This window comes from Mobula birostris, chromosome 25 (genome assembly GCF_030028105.1).
Source record: "Mobula birostris isolate sMobBir1 chromosome 25, sMobBir1.hap1, whole genome shotgun sequence".
Lineage (NCBI taxonomy): Eukaryota > Metazoa > Chordata > Chondrichthyes > Myliobatiformes > Myliobatidae > Mobula > Mobula birostris.
This window is the reverse complement of record NC_092394.1, coordinates 5818478-5837772: the sequence shown is the minus strand read 5'-3', so window position 1 is coordinate 5837772 and position 19295 is coordinate 5818478. Positions and strand designations below refer to the sequence as shown.

Genomic DNA, 19295 nt, shown 5'->3' with positions numbered 1-19295 from the left:
AGGAGCTATCTGACTGGGCTGGAGAGAGTGCACAGGAGATTCACCAGGATGACAGGATGCTGCCTGGATTAAGAACTTTAGTTATGGAGAGAGAACAGATAGGCTGAGCTTGTTTTCCCTAAAGTGAAGGAGGCTAAGGGGTGATCTGATTGAGGTATATGAGAGATTTAGATAGGTAGACAGTCAAAATCTTTTTCAGTTGATCGGGGCATCAAAAACAAGATGCATAGGTTTAAGGAAGTTAAAAAGGAATCTGAGGGGTAGTTTCCTTTTACACAGAGCATGATTAATATCTGGATGGTTGTGCCAGATGAGGAACTGGAATCAGATACAATTAAAATATTTAAGAGGCATATAGACAGACACTTAAATAGGTAATGTACCAGATTCAGGAACAGTTACTACCCTTCAACCATCAATCTCCTGAACCAGTGTGGATAAATTCATTCACATCAACACTGAACTGATTCTGCAACCAACAGATGCACCTTCATGGAATCTACAAATCATGTTCTCAGTATTATTTATTTATTATTGTTGTTGTTATTATTTTGGGGTTTTTTTTGTATTTGCAGAGTTTGTTCTTTTGCACATTGCTTGCTTGTCCATTTTGTTGAGTGTAGTTTTTCATTGATTCTATTGTGTTTCTTTGTATTCACTGCAAATGCCTGCAAGAAAATGAATGCCAGAGTAATATCTGGTGACATGTATGTACTTTGAACTTTGAAATAGCCCTAATGTGGGCTAATGGGAGAAGTGTAGATGAGCAAAAAGGTCGGAGTAGACATGGTGAGCAAAGAGGCCGTTTCTGAGCCACATGGCACTCTGACAGGATAGGTTAGATGCTGAAGTGATGTTCCCAATGGCCGGGAAGAGCATTCAGGGATCACTACCTAAGGATAAGGAGTGAGACATGGAATATCTTCCCTCAGAGAATGGCAGACATGTGGAATTCTCTACCACAGAAAGCAGTGCAGGTCAAATGATCACAAATATTCAGGAAGTTAGATGTACAATAGTTCTTATAGCTAAAGAGCTCCAGGATCATCAGGAACAAGCTGGAAGAAGGTACTGAATTTGGTGGTTAGCTATGTTTATATTGAATGGTACAGCAGGCTCCAGACCCAAAATATAAAGATCTTCTATAATTCTGCATCAGCAGAAGTGTTTGAGAGATAAAGAAGATTGTGGGAAGTGCTTTCTAAAATTTAACTCGAGGCACATCTCACAAAATCATAAAAGGACAGACGAAATCTATTCAGACCATCATAGCAATGATGGTTCTGAGAAAGAAATTCTCAATTATTTATACTTTGCTAATTTGGAAGTGAATTATAAAAGTATCGTATTCACCCACAAAATAAAGTTAAAATAATGATGCAAATAAGCATCATTATTCATGATACACATCACCAGATGGCCAGAGAAGCACAAACTCCTGGGACTTAACTGTGAATATTTTTCACTTCTGTTCATCATCCCCTCTCGCCCCCCTCCACCATCAATGCAGGTCAAACTGACCTGCCTTTGTACAACAGTGTTTGAGTAAAATCTCATGGGGGTTATCCCATGCACAATTACTAAACTAAAGCTTCCGCATGCACTGCCTACCGCAGTTATGAAAGTACATCAAAATAACATTTATTCTGTTGTAGCTCTGTGTCAGAGCTACAACACAGAAGCCAGCCACTCAGCCCATAACTGTTATTATGCCTAGATCCATTGGCCTGCTCTGGACCATAGCACTCCATACTCCTCCCATCCATGTACCTATCCAAACTTCTCTTAAATGTTGAAATCAAACTCACATCCACCACCTCTGCTGGCAGCTTGTTCCACACTCACACTGCCCTCTAAGTAAAGAAGATCCCCCTCAGGTTCCACTTAAATATTTCATGCTTCAACTTTAGCCTATGACGTCTACTTCTAATCTCACCCAGCCTCAGTTGAAAAAAGCATGCTTGTATTCACCCTATCTATACCCCTTATAATTTTGAATAGCTCTATCAAATCTCCCCTCATTCTCCTACACTCAAGGGATTAAAATTCTAATGTATTCAACCTTTCCCTATAACTCAGGTCCTCAAGTCTTGGCAATTTCCTTGTAAATGTTCTCCGCATTCTTTGAATTTTATTGATCTCTTTTCTGCAGGTAGGTGATCAGATCTGCAAACAATCCCCCAGATTAGGCCTCACCAACTTCAACATAACATCCCAACTCCTGTACTCAATAATTTGATTTATGAAGGCCAATGTGCCAAAAACCCTGTGTAAGTATTTTAAAAATATTGAGCCAGATGCGGTCACACTAAGTATTGGAAGGTTATGATCGGACATTAAGTGATGAGTGTTCACGTCAACCCGAGGTGCTGTTTTCCTGAAGCTGAAATACCCATGGGTGGCGGGTAAATGCGGTGTGCATAACGATGCCATGGACTTAATCCTCATTTCCTTCAATTCATCTTTACAGAAATCGATTCTCACCACGGGAGAAGGCCGTCTGTTCGTAGGCCCCTGCTGTTCCTACTGTAACAGCCTTTGATCTCAACCTGCAATATCTGTACATTTTATAACGAAGGCATTATTGATATCTAAACTACAACCTTGCTCTGGTCTTAAGCATAGAACAATTAGCAAAGACTTAAAATTAGGGCTAATCGCAGAAGGACTTCTTCAAACAAAAAGTAGTGGAGATCCAGAAAGAACTATCCAATTGCCCGTCCTGTCAGGCACCTCCCACCCCATCTGTGATGGAATCTGTGAGTACCATATAGGCCTCATCATTCACCTAAGTGCTCATGGAACTTGTGGAAGCGAGTCAGCTTCACACCAGAGGGACTGTCTAAGAAGACTGTTCCTGATAAAAAAAAATGTTAGAGGCTGTAAGTTGGCTAACCTTCAACCATCTCCTTCCCTCTGCACCTGGACTTGTTCATTTCCTTCCACCTGGGAGCCTAGCTGAGAAAGACACACAGTACGCACCTCTGTTCAGTTACGTTACATATACTTTCTGATTCCCTTTGATCAAAATTATAAACGCTTTCATATCAACCAGTTTATCACAGGAAAACTGAGCAGAACATATATATGATGCTGTGTAACACACACAAGATGCTGGAGGAACTCAGCAGGTCAGGCAGCATCAATGGAAATGAATAAACAGTCGACATTTCAAGCTGAGACCTTTCATCAGGACTGGAAAGAAAGGGGGAAGAAGCCAGGGTAAGAAGGCGGGAGGGAGGGGAAGGAGTACAATCTAGAAAGTGATATGAGGTTGCCATACCTGTGATCAACTCTACAGAACCTTGGGCGAAAACACACTGGCATATTAAAGCAACCCAGTAGCAGATCTGAAGCCTTTTTCAACATTCAATTATATGACAGTCAATCTAAGTATTACCTCCATTCTTGTAACTTATACAGTACTATGCAAAAGAAACATATATATAGCTAGGCTGCCTAAGCCCTTTGCACATTGTATTTGTCAATGTGGAGCAGAGAGCAAGTTTGTAAATCTGGTGGGAGCAGAGGATTTTAGGAATGGTGAGCGTGGAGCTCCATGGAAGGCCTGTGGGTCAGGTGGTAGAGAAGGAGTGACAGGGACGGGGGATGGGGATGTTGTGGTACAGGTGCAGATACACCCAGCTCTGGGACCCCAGGCAAGGTCATTTGATTCCAAACAACTGGTTTATTGATCATTACAGAATGTCTCTCTGCTATTTTCTGCTCTCTCCCCTCTCCCTTCCCCTTTTCCCAATTATGATACCCTCTCTCTGCCCCCCTTCCCAGTCTCAGTCCACAATAGTGACCCAAATCAAAATCAGGTTTTTCATCACTTAAACATGTCATTAAACTTGTGGGGGTTTTTTTGCGGCAGCAGTACAGTGAAATACGTAAAATTACTGCAGTACTGTGCAAGAATCTTAGACAACCTAGATATACGTATGTGCCTAAGTCGTTAGCACAGTACTATATATCTATACCCATGTCTCAAAAAATTCTATCAAACTCACGTTTTAAACTTACAATTGGCCCTAACCGAAGCAACTTTTGAGGATTAAAGTTGGGAGACCTCCACTACATTTTGTGTTTTGAAATATTCTCGGGAATAATCTCTTGTACTGTGTATGCTACCAGAGAAATCTTGCAGTGATGTTTACATTATAAAACATATTGCACATTGTGTGATGACGATTATCAATTAGTGTGCCAAAAAATCAGGAGTGCCTAGAGGAACCCCACAGAGTCATGGAGCGAATCTGCAGAAGATCCTGTAGATTCCTAACAGCAATCCTCCAGAAACTGCTTGATACTGGCAGCCAAGGAACCCTCTGTAACTTCAATTCTAGAAAAAATGTCATGTGGATTTACAGCTTCACCACAAAGACATTAAGTACCACACAAGTAAAACACAGAGACAAGGTCTACTCTGGCCAGTAACCTTTCCATAACAGAAATGATTTGAATGGAAGATTGAGTGGAATTTGAAGAAGATTTAGGGCAGCATGGTACCATAATGGTTACCATAACACCGTTACAGCGCCAGTGACCCAGGTTCAATTCCGGCCACTGCCAATAAGGCTGAGATTTCCAGCATCTGCAGAACTTTTTGTTTTACATCACTCAGGTCCTGGTTTAGGAGTATGATTCCTGCATCTGATTTCCCAGGCAAAATTTAATCCATTATTTCTTTGTTGCATCCAACTTCTGTCACACATGAGAGGGCATCTCACTTACAGAGGCTGACATAATGAACCCACACCCAGTCGAGCACCTTGAATGTAATTAAATGTCCCAGGGTATTTTACAGGAGAGTTATCAAACAAAATGTGAAACTGAGACAGGAAAGGGAATAAATAGTATGACTGGTGATCAGAAGCTTAGTCAAAGAGATAGATTTTAATCAGTGAGAGTCAGGCAGAAAGAGCTTTTTAAGTCAGAATTCCAGGGCTTAGTACCCAGGTTGTCAAAGGCATGGCTACTTATGGTTAATGTGTATGAGGTATAAGATTTATTCCCTGACTACATTCCTCTGGTAGGCTATCCTCTACCAAGTTTATTCTAAGATTCTAAGCACAGGCAGACAGTAACTAGTGTCTCAGGTCTTTTACATTTCCACTCGAGTGCACTTTGGATTCCGGATTATGATGCCAGCAGTACAATGGAGTTCACAAGGACAGGCATAAATGTTGGGCACCATAGAATAAACAAATGCCATTCAAGATTCAAGATTGTTTATTGTCATTCTTCAGTATACGAGTGTAAAGGAGAACAAAATGATTGTTACTCTGGATCCGAAGCAGCACAAGAAAACTCAGTAAGCATAGAGAACACAATAGAAAACAAAAAAAAAACACACACACAATAAATAAAAATATAAAAGCGATCCTATAAAGACACAAAGTATAAGTGACTTTTTGAGCATGGCCATACATACATAAGATTAGTTTATATGCATAAGACTGACGCTAGGTACAGGAGTATCTGAACATAAGGTGACTCTGACAGGAAATGATAAAGGTAACAAAGTGACTCTTGGCAAGAGGAACTCTTCTAGGTAGCAGCAAGGCCTATGAAACACAGTAGGACTGTGATTTGGTCAGTGTAGGGATGAAGTGTGGAGTGTAAGTGTAAAGTGGCAGTGCATGGGGGAGGTGAAGAGTATTGAGGGGCTTTGGAGAGGAGAGGCTGATGATGTAATGGTGGTGGGGTGGGTTAATGGGTGTAAGTACTGATGAGCCTGACGGCTTTATCTGGAATTGTTATGCCAGAACATGGTAAAATAAAGCTAGAAAATAACAAATGAACATTCAATGAGGCAACCCTCAGCGTGGAGGAGCAACACCTTATATTCCATCTGGGTAGCCTCCAATCTACTGGCATGAATTTCTTCTTCCAATAAAAACAAATTCCCCACTCCTCCCCTCTTCTTCTGTTCCCACTCTGGCCTCCTACCTCTTCTCATCTACCTATCATCTCCCCCTGGGTCCCCACCTCCTTTCTTTCTCTACTGTTCCACTCTCCTCTCCTATCCGATTCCTTCCTCTCCAGCCTTTTACCTTTCCCACCCACCTGGCTTCACCTATCACCTTCCAGCTATCCTCCTTCCCCTCCCTCAACCTTTTCATTTAGGTGTCTTCCCCTTTCCTTTCTAGTCCTGAAGAAGGGTCTCAGCCCAAAACGTTGACAGTTTGTTCATTTTATAGATGCTGTCTAACCTGCTGAGTTCCTCCTGCATATTCCATGTGTTGCTTTGGATTTCCAGCATTTACAGAATTTCTCATGTTTAAAATGAACAAAGTATTAAGGGACTTGAGAAAACTGTCATCACGAACAGCATTCCATTAGCAGCAATTAAATAACCACACTGGTTCAGCAATAAATATGTAAATAGGTGAACTGTCTTCTTTGAAAGAAAAAAACGATATTTTACAGGCCAAAAGGTCCATGCTTTTATTTAAAAGGTGGTTCACCTCTGACCCTGTACTGGTTGGGAAGCAGAGTTATTCATTTGAGACTCTGGAGTTGGATTTGAACTCTTCTGCCACAAAGGTGAGAATCCCAGCACATTTACAGCTGACACCATCACTAAAATTATAAGCACGGTTATAAAGGTATCGAGCAAATCATCTCTCAACAGATTTTACAGTATCTACGCGAGTTAATCTGCAGATATTGAGATTGCCATGCTTGAGTTCACATCACATTTGTCACAACACTGTGACAGCTGCTTTAGGAAAAGTAATTGACCCAAAAACTGAATGAAACAACTCGATTAATACATAATACAGAAAAACATTCATTATACAAAAAAAATGACATTTCGGATTACTTTCAGCACTAACAACCACATCCCAAGGCTCATATGACAATTCTAAATTACTTATCTCCCAGGTTATGAAGGCATCTGAACCCTCTCATTAGATTAATGATATATCATCACTTCCGGGCTTGTATTATTTGATTTCCTTTTCACCTGAATCCTGCCGTTAGATTCCAACCTATAATTTTTACCTAGGTCAATATTTATCTATATGGAATAGATATCTGAACTCCTTGATTACCAAACCATCCCTCAATTAGACTGCTGTCTGAAACTCATACCCAGGTGTCTATTACTGTGTTTATAAATCACTTGATACTTCCGATTAGATACCAGTCTACAACTCATTCCTGCACATCCGTTATTCTTTATTCTTTATATATGAATGATTTAATGTTCCAAATGTAACTCCTACCTGTAATCTGTTCAGGTATCAGTCATTCTTTATATAAAACATGTGAATCACTTGAACAGATTACCAGCCCATGATCACCTATCTATCTGTAATCACGGCTTTAGCACATTACAAATATGGTTATTGAAAAACCATGGTGTGGGAATATCTGTAAAAATCTCTTGAAAGTAGCTCTGGAAGCTTAGTGCTTTTAGAACAATCACTGCTGTGTGAGAGGAAGTAGAATACGGGCTGTTGAAGCTGGCTGGTGCAAAAGAAGAATTCCAGGACAGTATAAATCGGATGACTGTGGACTGCAATAATATCTGATGTCTCAACAGGCAGCCACTTCTGTTCTAGTTGAAGTAAAGGAAACTACAGATCTTTGCAAAAGAAATGTTCTCAGCTCGGGTTGCCTCATTATAGGAAAGATTTGGAAGCTTCAGAGAGGCTGCAGAGGAGATTTACCAGGATGCTGCCTGGTTAGAAAGCATGCCTAATGAAGAAGACTGAGCAAGCTGGGTATTTTCTCTTTGGAGGATGGGAAGTGACTTGATGGAAGTATACAAGATGATAAGAGCCATATATTGAGTGGATAACCAGACACTTTTTCCCTGGATGGAAGTGGCTAATATGACGGAGCATAATATTGGTGGAAAGTATCGGAGGGATATCAGAGGTGGGTGCATGGAACGCCCGGCCATAGTGGGGAATAGAGGCAGATACATTAGGGACACTTAAGATACACTTATATTGGAACATGGACGAACGAAAAATGTAGGGCTGTATGGAAGGGAAAGGTTATATTGTTCTCAGAGTAGGTTAAAAGGTCGACACAACATTGTGGATTGAAGGGCCTGTACAGTGCTGTATGGTTTTATGTTCTATAAATAAAAAGAATGCAATACAGTCCTTTATTTTCACAACAGGGCATTTTTTTCACAGCAGCTTTACAGATTAAGCTCTGACACCATCAGTGTTGCAGAGCTGAAAAGTGAGCAGATGCTTGTGTGGTTTTCACTGAGGCTATGGACAGCTGTTATTGCTGAACCGGCTGTTCCATCGAATGCAGACATATTGTACCTACCTTGCATTCTGACAGCACGCATTAACTGCACTGCATGCTGAAGAGGAGATTTCAGCAACAGCTGCTCTACTGCACAGCGCAGTCTTGTTTGCATCACCTTTTCTTGTACTCAAACCTGTCTGCATTGGCCACCCCTTGGGACTGTCTTGATATAGCTTTTAAAAGCAGGTGAGTTATTCTTCCACCCCCTGGGAGCTAGGGGTAAACTCACCTCCGCATATAAGGCACCGCATTAGAAAGGGGATGTATTATTCTGAACTCTTGCACAGAGGTTTCACAAGGCTAATGTGATGGGAAAAAGTATCAGAGTGATCGGGATAATTAATGGCCTTTGGCCTTTTCCGATACTGAATAGACAAAGATTTTATTCATGCAATTAAGGTAGTTATCATCAGAAACAACTTCATTTAAAGTCTGAGACAACAGTAAAAGGGGAGGGCTTGTCATACCCTGACAAACCTTGTTTTAAAGTGATAGTGGCACATTTGCTGCCCAGGTGTCTAAAGGCATCACAGCCAGAGGTTTATCCTGCAAACTGACTACACAGCAAATTCAATGGACTAAATTCCAAAAGGCAATTGTATAAAACCTCAAAGGAAAAAGCTACAGCACTATGACCATCGAGCTAGAGTGAGAGTGGGGGCACCACGCTAACATAAAGCTATTAGAGCACCAGCTGTAAGAGCGGGTTCGATTCCTGCCGCTGTCTACAAGGAGCTGGTACATTCTCCCCATGTCCCTGCAAGTTTCCTCCAGGTGATCCAGTTTGCTCCACGTTCCAAAGACTACGGGTTAGGGTTAGTGAGTTGTGGGCATGCTCTGTTGCTGCTGGAAATGTGACAACACTTGTTGGCTGCCCCCAGTATAATCCTCGCTTATTTGATTTGATGCAAATGACACATTTCACAGTATGTTTTGATGTATGAAGTCATAAATAAAGCTAATCTTTAATCTTTAAAAACAGGATGGCTCTTTCCTAGAAACAGCAGAGGCATGATGGACTCACTCACGTAACTCCAACCAAAATCAGTTTTTTAAAATTCAGAATCAGGTTTATTGTCACCAGCATGTGATGTGAAATTTGTTAACTTAGCAGCAGCAGTTCAATGCAATATATAATCTAGCAGAGAGAGAATAAGAAAATAATAAATAAAACTTAATAAATAAACAAGTAAATCAATTATGTATATTGAATAGATTATTTAAAAATGTGCAACAACAGAAATACTGAAAATTAAAAAAGTGAGGTAGTGTCCAAAGCTTCAAAGTTCATTTAGGAATTAGATGACAGAGGGGAAGAAGCTGTTCCTGAATTGCTGAGTGTGTGAAATTCTCTCACATATGTGGCATTACAGGCAACTTCATGCCCATTCCTAGTTAGTTCTGAGAATCAACAGTGATGATCGATATAATTTTCCTTAACAACACCATGCCATTACTGAAACAATGGGTTTAGAGAGTTGTGAGCATGTTATGTTGGTCTCAGAAGCATGGGCTGCCCCCAGCAAACTCGGACTGTGTTGGTTGTGGCAAATAAAGCTAATCTTTATAATCTTTATAACTGTGCTTGTAATTTCTGAAATAAAATCATAAGTTGCATAGTGTTTAGAACATCCTAAAGAAATGGGACCTCAGTTGTATAACCTCAAATTTTTGATCCTACAATTGGAATGTTGTGCTAGAAATCACTATAAAAGCATAGGCTAAGTTGAAGCAATGATCTACACATTCATTTTCTCCACAGAAAACCAACAAAAAGATACCAACAACCTGCTCATGTAACACTTTTAATGAAGGAAAGGCACCTTTTAGAAAACTGAGGGGAGATTTGATAGAGGTCTACAAAACTATGAAGGGTATAGATAGGGTAAATGCAAGCAGGCTTTTTTCACTGAAGTTGGGTGGGACCAGACCTGGAGGCCATAGGCTAAGGGTGAAAGGTGAAATATTTAAGGGGAACCTGAAGAGAAACTTCTTCATTCAGAGGGCGATGCCAGCAGAAGTGGTAAAGGTGGTTTTGATTGCAGCACCTAAGAGAAGTTTGTACAGCTATATGGATGAGACGGGTATGGTGGGCTGTGATCTGGGTTCAGCACGAACTGGATAGTGCATCTTGGCCTCTATGACCTGTGAAATGTTGTGGTGTTTTAGGTGAAATCTACACACTGATGCACACAAAAGGCCATGGGACAGAGAGAGGTTTCCATGGCTAGGGACCATGCAGCTTAAATTACAATTACCAATAGTGAGATGTCAGAAATAATGTTTATGGAAGAGGCTAGAATTAGAGGTCTCCAAGAGATGGAGATGAAGGAAGATACAAAGAGAGAGAGGAACGCAAGGCTGTGGAGAGATTTCAACATGAACAGGAACATTGAAATATAAGTCTTTCCAGCAACAAGACTCAATATAAGAGTTGGTGCCTATGAAGAAAAGGGTAGCACAGATTTGAACAAGATCAAGTTTATGAAGGATACACATTTATGTTCAGCACAAGGCTCTGCTTCAGTTAATATAAAGCTAATTCCTTGGAAACCTCACCTGTGATAACCACTCCTCGTCTTCTTGGCCACTGTGGTCTGACCCAAGACTGTCACAAGACTCATGGCGTGTAAAGGTGGGTCTAGGGCTGCCCGGTGATGCCACTGTCAAAGAGAAAGTATCATTAGAACTTGTTGCTGACAAACTAGCAAGGATATGTTTTCACTCCCTGCCAAGGGCCATTTACTGTGCTTTGCTGCTGCAGCGATTTTCCCTGTGGGTGCCCTGTTAATGTTGAAACCTTCCCAGAGACCCCTTGGAATATGGAACTCCTGAAAATACAGGCAAGTTTACTATGGGTCCTCTAGAAATATTGGCACTCACCAAAAAGCTTTATGAATTATCTAATTCTCCTGGGATCTCTCTACAAATAGTAGCACTTTTCTGGGGATCTACTGTAAAAACACCACATTGGACAAGACATGTGTAAACCTCAGGTTCTTGCTTGCAAAAGAAAATATAGGCTATTCAAGAGAAAATTGTGTTCTGAATGTGTAAAACTACTTTTTATGATAGTGTAGTAACAAAACTAATTTGCCAATAAGTGCAGAAGAACATTACTAAAATTTTTCAGGGCAGAATCCAAAATCAGAATCATGAACAGAATCAGGATTATTATCACTGACATAAAATTTGTTGTTTTGTGCAGCAGTACAGTACAATACATAAACAATTACTATAAGTTGCAATTAGAAATATTTAAAAATAAATATATAGGTTATGCAAAAAGACAGCAAAATAGTGAGGCAGTGTTCATGGATTTCGTTCAGAAATCTGATGGCGGCAGGGAAGAAGCTGTTCCCACATGTTGAGTGATCTTCAGGTTCCTGTACCCTCTCCATTATGGTGGTACATAGACAGGCTCTAATTACTGCCCATGATGCAGTAATTAGAAGAAGGTGTCCTGGCTACATCATTTGGTTGGCCTTAGGTGGTTGGAAAACTAAGAGCATGGGCAACCGTTTGCAGTTCCTTCCCTTTCCAGACCCTAGAGTGTCCATGGCTCCTACAGTCAATACCAGTAAGTGGGTGTTTAAATATTAAGTTGTAAGATATTGGCTTCTATTTTAAATCTGTTGATGTAACTGTGGGAAAGACCTAGTTATTGCAAATGCTTCCTGTCCACAGAACAATCAAATTTATGAAGGAAGTGCTTGCAGCAGGAAATTCCTCTCTGCAATCATTTCCTCAACATCCGAAGAAGAAGTCAGAATGGCTCTGACCTGCTCTTCACAGAAACAAGGCCAGGGCTCTGTAGCACGAGCAAATGACATTTCACCTGACCACCAATTACAATTATGAGTTCAATTCCTCTTTAATGATAACATACTGTGGTCTGAACCGTTTTTGTGCTGGAGACACGAGGAGAAATCTGTTGGAGACAGATTGTGTCTGCTCATGTCAACATAACGAGAAGCAGTTGTTTCCTGTTCACTGAATAACCTGTTTGCCAATAATCATTCAGTTATCAGGAAGTGAGTGAGAGCCATAAACAGCTGAGTGGAGTGCAGTCACAGTGTTTAATATGGGAGCTCTTGCCATTAGTCATGTAGCATATACACACTGTCTCATCCTCTCCAGAGTCTATTATAAAAGAATTTACAACATGGAAATCTCCTTTAGAAAAGTCATTCATTCTTTGTCAGGTGCAGCCTGTTAACATCACATATAATAATGCCACTAAAAAACACCCCATACTTTCAATTTTTGTCAACTTGTGTAGAATATTCATGAATATTATTCCATGCATGAATGTAGCCCAAAGCGCAATGACACTTAGACCAGATGCTCCACACTCTCTTCTCCTGTGCACATGTATACACTGACACCAAGACCGCTTTAGATTCATACTTAACAACAAATCAAAATACTTTGACACACAACTTTATATTTTCTTGTTTGGGGTGCTTGCTGTACAATCCCAGAGTTCCACTTCATCGACGACAGGTTTCATAGAAAAATCACAAGCTATCATCTCTAAGACCTGGTAAAAATATTCCACAATATCATTTGATAAAATCGGGACTTGATGTCTTCACTTACTGAGAACAATGACCCAACTATAAGTAAAAGCAAGCCTTTCAATAATATTAGCAAGACCATTTTCAGGGAAAAATAAATGGAGTTGTTGAGTATCGCCCAAAAACACCAGTACAAAATAACACACGCAAAATGCTGGAAGAACTCAACAGGTCAGGCAACATCTATGGAAAGAAATAAATATCTGACATTTTGGGCCAAGACCCTTCTTCAGGACTGGAAAGGAAGGGTGAAGATGCCAGAATAAAAAGGTGGGGGAGGGGAAGGAGGCTAGCCAGAAGGTGATAGGTGAAGCCTGGAGGACAGGAAAGATAAAGGGCTGGAGAGGAAGGAATCCGATACAAGAAGTAGACTCATCTTGGCACAAGAGGAGTCCATGGACCAACATGTTGGAATGGGAATGGGAATGGGAATTAGACTGTTTGGCCATCAGGAAGTTCTGTTTTTGGTGGATGGAGCAGAGGTGCCAACTGCTCCTGCAGTTAAAGTGTGATTCAGTCACCAGTAACCTCCATCTTTAAGGCTGTTTCTCTGTTTTCATTCGAAGTAAATAAATTGTGATCAATTGTTCACAGCTACAGACTAGCCTTATTTATTGCTTACAGAGAACTGTGCAATCTTCATTTCTGTTCTAAGATAATGAAAAATACTCACACCCCTGCCATAAAAATATGAAAAAAAATGGTTTATACAAACACTGGAATTGAAATCACAGCTGCATTTTTTTTCTCTATTCCTGTACCACTTTGTAAAATTAGCTGAACAAAGATCATGTTCATCCCACTTACATCCTGAACATGACCACTCAGTGTTGCACATAAAGCTGCCTGAAGATTCCCCCTTGATTCCTGACCCTGGGGTGCAATAGCTCTACACTAATTAATTATTAAAGTTTTCTAACAATCAGCCAGTATGGAGATTGTATTTCTCTTATCCTTCATTAGTGCGTCCCACAGGAGTGGTCAGAGTACCGTGCGATTACCTTGTGGCTCATCCTTTTGCCCAGGGGATAAGGCTCAGTCCAAGCTGCTGCCGCATCAGGAGTCTGCAGTTTTCCTTAGTTAGGCATATTTTCTCCAGCACTTCTTTTGTAAAGAATTGACTCTTAAGTCAATATTATAAAAGGCAATGTTTCTTTAAAATTGACAGTTTTGTTTTAATCACTTCAATATATTTTTAAAGCAATTTATTTATTTTCTAGCTGACATATTGGCACTTGAACTATTAGCTACCCTCTCTCCACGAGTTTTCTAATGGCTGCCTTTCTTTATGTTTGGTGGGCCCCTGCAGGCACAGCAACAGTGTGTTTTTATCTATGTGCACGCTATCCAACAAAGAGAATAAATGAACGAATCATTCAGCAGCAAGGACAGAAAATGGATCTCACCTTTGTATGGAATGAAGGGAAAAAAATTTGTTGAATTGGTAAAATAAGAAACACGGACTTCTTATATGTGTAACATCATATTGAAAAGTTTCAAACTAGCTTTATTGTAATCTAGCAATTTAAATTTACTATTCTGCTCTTCACATGATGAAACATTCCACAGTTTTGGAACATTCTGCTAAGACGTCAGGAGAAGGGTGGAACAGTAGCACCGTAGATAGCGTAGCGCTTTACAATGGCAACTGTAAGATCGGAGTGCAATTCCCACCGCTAGCCGTTAGGAGTCTGTACATCTCCCCTTGAGCATGTGGGCTTCCCCTGCATTCTCCGGTTTCCTCTCACTGTCTAAAAACGTACGGGTTAGGTTGTGCATATACTATGTTGGTGTCGGATGTATGGTGACATTTGCGGGCTGCCCTCAGCACATCCTCAGACTGTATTGGTCGTTGACGCAAAAAATGACACACATTTCACTGTATGTTTCAATGTAGATGTGACAAATAAAGCTAATTTGTCTTTAAGAGAATCTGGGTAGGAAGAATTTAGAAGGATATGCATCAAACGTGGGCAAATGGGATTAGTTTTGATGGGAATCTTGGTCGACATAGATTGCTTGGGCTGAAGAGTGTGTTTCTGTACTGTATGATTAATAGAGTTCATTGACCCAGCTATGCCAAGTTCACTCCAAAAAAAAATTAGATCTGGGTGGCACAGGCAGAGAACTGATTCAAACATAATATATGAAATGGCCTCTGTCACTCATTGCGAGGGTCTAAGGCTTAAAGGGCTCCAGGGATATTGAGTAAACAGTCCTGGGTACATTCTGAAACCAATTCCCACCAGCAAACTCTCTTAGGAACAATGAGCAGCCAAGTGAGTAACTAGAGAGTGCCCACCACCCACAGAAAATTAGCCAACAATTAGTGCTTCAAAAGAAATTCAAAAAAAGAAAAAAAAACAAAAAGACAAATGAATAAAATGGTGACTTTGGAAGCATAGCATGAATATTTAACATTATTATTTCAACTGAATTTAATGTGCTTAGAATAACCTTGAGCCTTTTTGCTAAAGAGGCATGTGGATGTCTGTGGGAGACAGACTACCCCATCAACACACGCAGAGGAAGTTGAATCTAGTTATAGAAAAATAAATTGCTAAATAAATTATACACTTGTCAGAAATGCTGATTTTCTCAAAACATTCTAATGCAGGAGTAAGGACTTGTTCTCCATATTTTGAAGCAGGAAAGCAGAACCATGATGCAGTGGTTTAGCAAATGCTGTCTATCTCAGCCTGTGATGTGGAGTTCAGACTATAAGGAGATACCAAGATTACACACAGGGTTGAAGAGATCTGACTTCAGCAGTCAAATTTCAAAGTATATATTCCATATACAACCCTGAAACTCATCTTCTTACAGACAGCCACACAAACAAAGAAACCCTATAGAACTCATTAAAAAAGACCGCCAAGCACCCAATGTGTGGAAAAAAAACAAATCGTGTAAACAATACAAAGTAAACAAATAACACTCAGAACTAAAGTTCACGAACGAAGTCCATAGCCACAAAGCCAGTTCATCACTGAAGCTGGTCCAGGAGCCCATTATTTGCAGGCCACAGCCTCAGTTCAGTGCCGAGATGAGTAAACTGAGGCAGTAGCCTGCAACTAACGGGTCTCCGAGTGCTAACTGTGTGAGAAGACATCAGTTAAAGTTGCATACACCTCCTGGCATTTGGTCCTGCACAGTTCGAAGGAACTGAATGTGATGACCAATGTGCATGCATGTTTAATACTTTTATCCTTTTCTTTCCTAGTAGTCAAGCTGGAACAGACTTGGAAGTTCCTATGTTGACGTCAGTGCTGTGAAAAACTCAATCTCTGAAGCATTAATGCCCAGTGGAGATTGTGAAAACATGTGAAAGAATTTGGGTCAGGTTCAGACATTGTGCTCCCTATAACCCAACCATCCCCTTTTGCACCATGGACCATAGCCAGCAGACAGTCTTGGCAATATTCACATGACAAACAGGCAACTGGATGGAAGTTGCAATGGAACTGTGGTACCTACAGCAGAGAAAGTAGCAAGTAAACTAACTCAAAAAGATGTTATGTTCCCATTTTACATTAAGGTCTGATTGCAATTAGACTCAAATTTATTCTGTTCACTTATTCTGAACCTTTTCAGTGATCCAGCGATACTTGTATAGTTCCACAAATGCACACAACATCCATCCACATTTGTTAGAGCATTTTATTTTGCAGAATAACTTCAAAACAAGCTTTGCAAAAACCACAACTTTCCACACCGTTCCATACAAAAAGGTAAAAGCATTATTTAGGTACCTTGCATGGAAAGAGGGAAAATAAAATCACTAGGTACTTGTTCGCTGACCCTAGAGGACAAAGGTCAACTCTAATCAAATATAATGACTACTAATGCAGCATCCGATCACCCGCTAACTGCAGCAGACTATGAGATTCCGTGCGAGGCCTCTGTGAGTGGTCAGCTGGGGACTTTCATCTCCACTTGGACAGATAATGTAACCAAATAACTGACAGAATGCTAATACTTCAACAAAATGATAGGCAGCTACAAATTCTTGAACTGAGCAGTTCCTTAATGATAATCATGATGCTCCATTTGTTTTTCATTACTGTTCTCACTCACATCCTGAATTTAACCCCATATAGCCTAGGTACACCTAAGTTATGTTTATCCTTAACTTTCCCAATTTCTTTTGGCAAGCCATCCCATTAATAGTGGCCAGTTATCCAGCTTGCCTTTGAAATGCAAAGACTGCCAATTATATGTAGTTTTCTCTTGGGATCTGAGTGACACATCACTAAACTTGGAGTACTCTGGGCCTTTCCCACCATCACACTATAGGAAGAATGTGATTAAGCTAGAAAGGGTGCAGAAATGATTCAGCCAGGAGCTATAAGGAGAGATTGGATAGGCTGGAACTACTTTCACTGGAGCAAAGGAGGCTGAGGGGGTACTTTATGGAGGTTTATAACATCATAAGGGCTGTGGCTGGGGTCACAGTCACAATCACTTTCCCAGTGAAGAAGTATAGGATTGTGAGAGGGAAAGGTTTAAAAGAGATCTCAGAGGGAATTTTTTCCCACACAAGTGGTGACGGAATAAGCTGCCATAGGAAGTGGTAGATGCAAGTCCAATTACAATGTTTAAAAAACATTTAGACAGGTACATAGAGAGGAATGATTTGGAGGGAAAAGTGCTGAACAAAAGCAGTTGGTAGGCACCTTGGACGTTAGGTCAGGTGTAGCCTGTAACTCGGTGGCTCTATGACACTGCCAATGTGCTACTTAACGATGGAAGTCACCAACAGAGAAAGGTAAATGGAGCCAGTGTTGTTTCTTTCCAAAGGATATTCAGTAACCAGTTCTTTATTTCCTCAAGGAAACAGCAGTTTTTTGCTAACCCCTTTCAGCAAGTCCAGATATTTTCTACTCGCCCTCAGAACTTGCAGCCATTTCACTATGAGTGTTTTGAGCTCATTCGTCTGACAGACAAACCACATTGTTTTAGCAGGAGTCAGCTGGTAATGATGGGAGGAAAGAACTCTGATTGTTTTTATAAACCCAAGGTGTTAAATCTAATTATTACCTAGTCTAATGGCTAACTTCTACATATGCTTGCATTAGTTATTGCATATGCAGTAACTTTCTTTGCTATTGATTAGTTTCATCACATTGTATATAAACTAAATATAGTAGATGTAAAATATACCAGGGCCGACATGTCAACACGAGCACACACCAGATCTATTCATACACAAATCAAGGGTAAAGCCAGCATTTACCACCCATCTCTAATTCCCAATGAACTGAGTATGCTTTTCAGAGGGTAGTTATGATATGTGGGTCATAATCACTTGCACTCCAGAAAGAGTACGATAACAGTTTTCTTTCACTGAAGGAAATGAGTGAACCAAATGGATCTTCAGAAAACTAAATTTTATAGCTGATGGTATTGACATTAATTCACAATTCACTTTATTTTTTCTATTTCTTCAGATGCTGTGGTGGCAAATAAAGTCATGACTACAAAGTGATTATAAAGGCACCAGTTTGGTACAATAAGCACTATTCCATTGCAACACAGTCCTGTCTATGAAAGTTATTGTTGGGAACTTTGGGAATTTTGGAGAGGTTGGAGGAAAAGGCGGCCAGAATTCCCAGTCTTCAGTAATATCTGTGGTAAGAGCCTTTGTGGATATTGGACACAGCTAGCATCTCCTTTAGCTAATGGTATTCAACATGATCAACATGAGTGGACAGCATGGTGGAAACATGCCTTAATAGAACTCAGCATCAGATCTGGAAGATGGAATAGATGGCCAAGAGTTGGCCATTATCCATTTGGACCTGCTCTACTAATCAATTAGGTCATGGCAATTCTGAAAATACCGGTGGAACTCAACAGGTCCGGCAGCATCTATGGAGATAAATAAACAGCCAATGTTTTGAGCTGAGACCTTTTATCAGGACTGGAAAGGAGAGGGGAGGAAGCCGTACTCGTTCTTAGAAACACAGAAAACCTATAGCACAATACAGGCCCTTCAGCCCACAAAGCTGTGCCGAACATGTCCCTACCTTAGAAATTACCTGGGGTTACCCATAGCCCTCTATTTTTCTGAGCTCCAAGTACCTATCCAGGAGTCTCTTAAAAGATCCTATCATATCTGCTTCCACCACCGTCACCGGTAGCCCATTCCACGCACTCACCACTGTCTGCGTAAAAACTTACCCCTGACATCACCTCTGTACCTACTTCCAAGCACCTTAAAACTGTGCTCTCTTGTGCTAGCCATTTCAGCCTTGGGAAAAAGCCTCTGACTATCCACATGATCAATGCCTCTCATCATCTTTTACACCTCTGTCAGGCCACCTCTCATCCTCTGTTGATCCAAGGAGAAAAGGCCGAGTTCACGCAACCTATTCTCATAAGGCATGCTCCCCAATCCAGGCAACAACCTTGTAAGTCTCCTCTACA

The 19295-nt window shown here is 40.6% G+C and overlaps 1 protein-coding gene across 3 annotated transcripts in view; it reads right to left on the bottom strand.

The window, feature by feature from the left end:
* bcas3 (BCAS3 microtubule associated cell migration factor) overlaps positions 1-19295 on the bottom strand; it is a 975956-nt gene that overhangs the window by 421249 nt on the left and 535412 nt on the right. For all 3 annotated transcript variants that reach the window (XM_072243678.1, XM_072243680.1, XM_072243679.1), the window contains one exon: positions 10846-10949. In XM_072243678.1, the coding sequence (XP_072099779.1) occupies positions 10846-10949 (104 nt within the window). The remainder of the gene's footprint in view (positions 1-10845; positions 10950-19295) is intronic.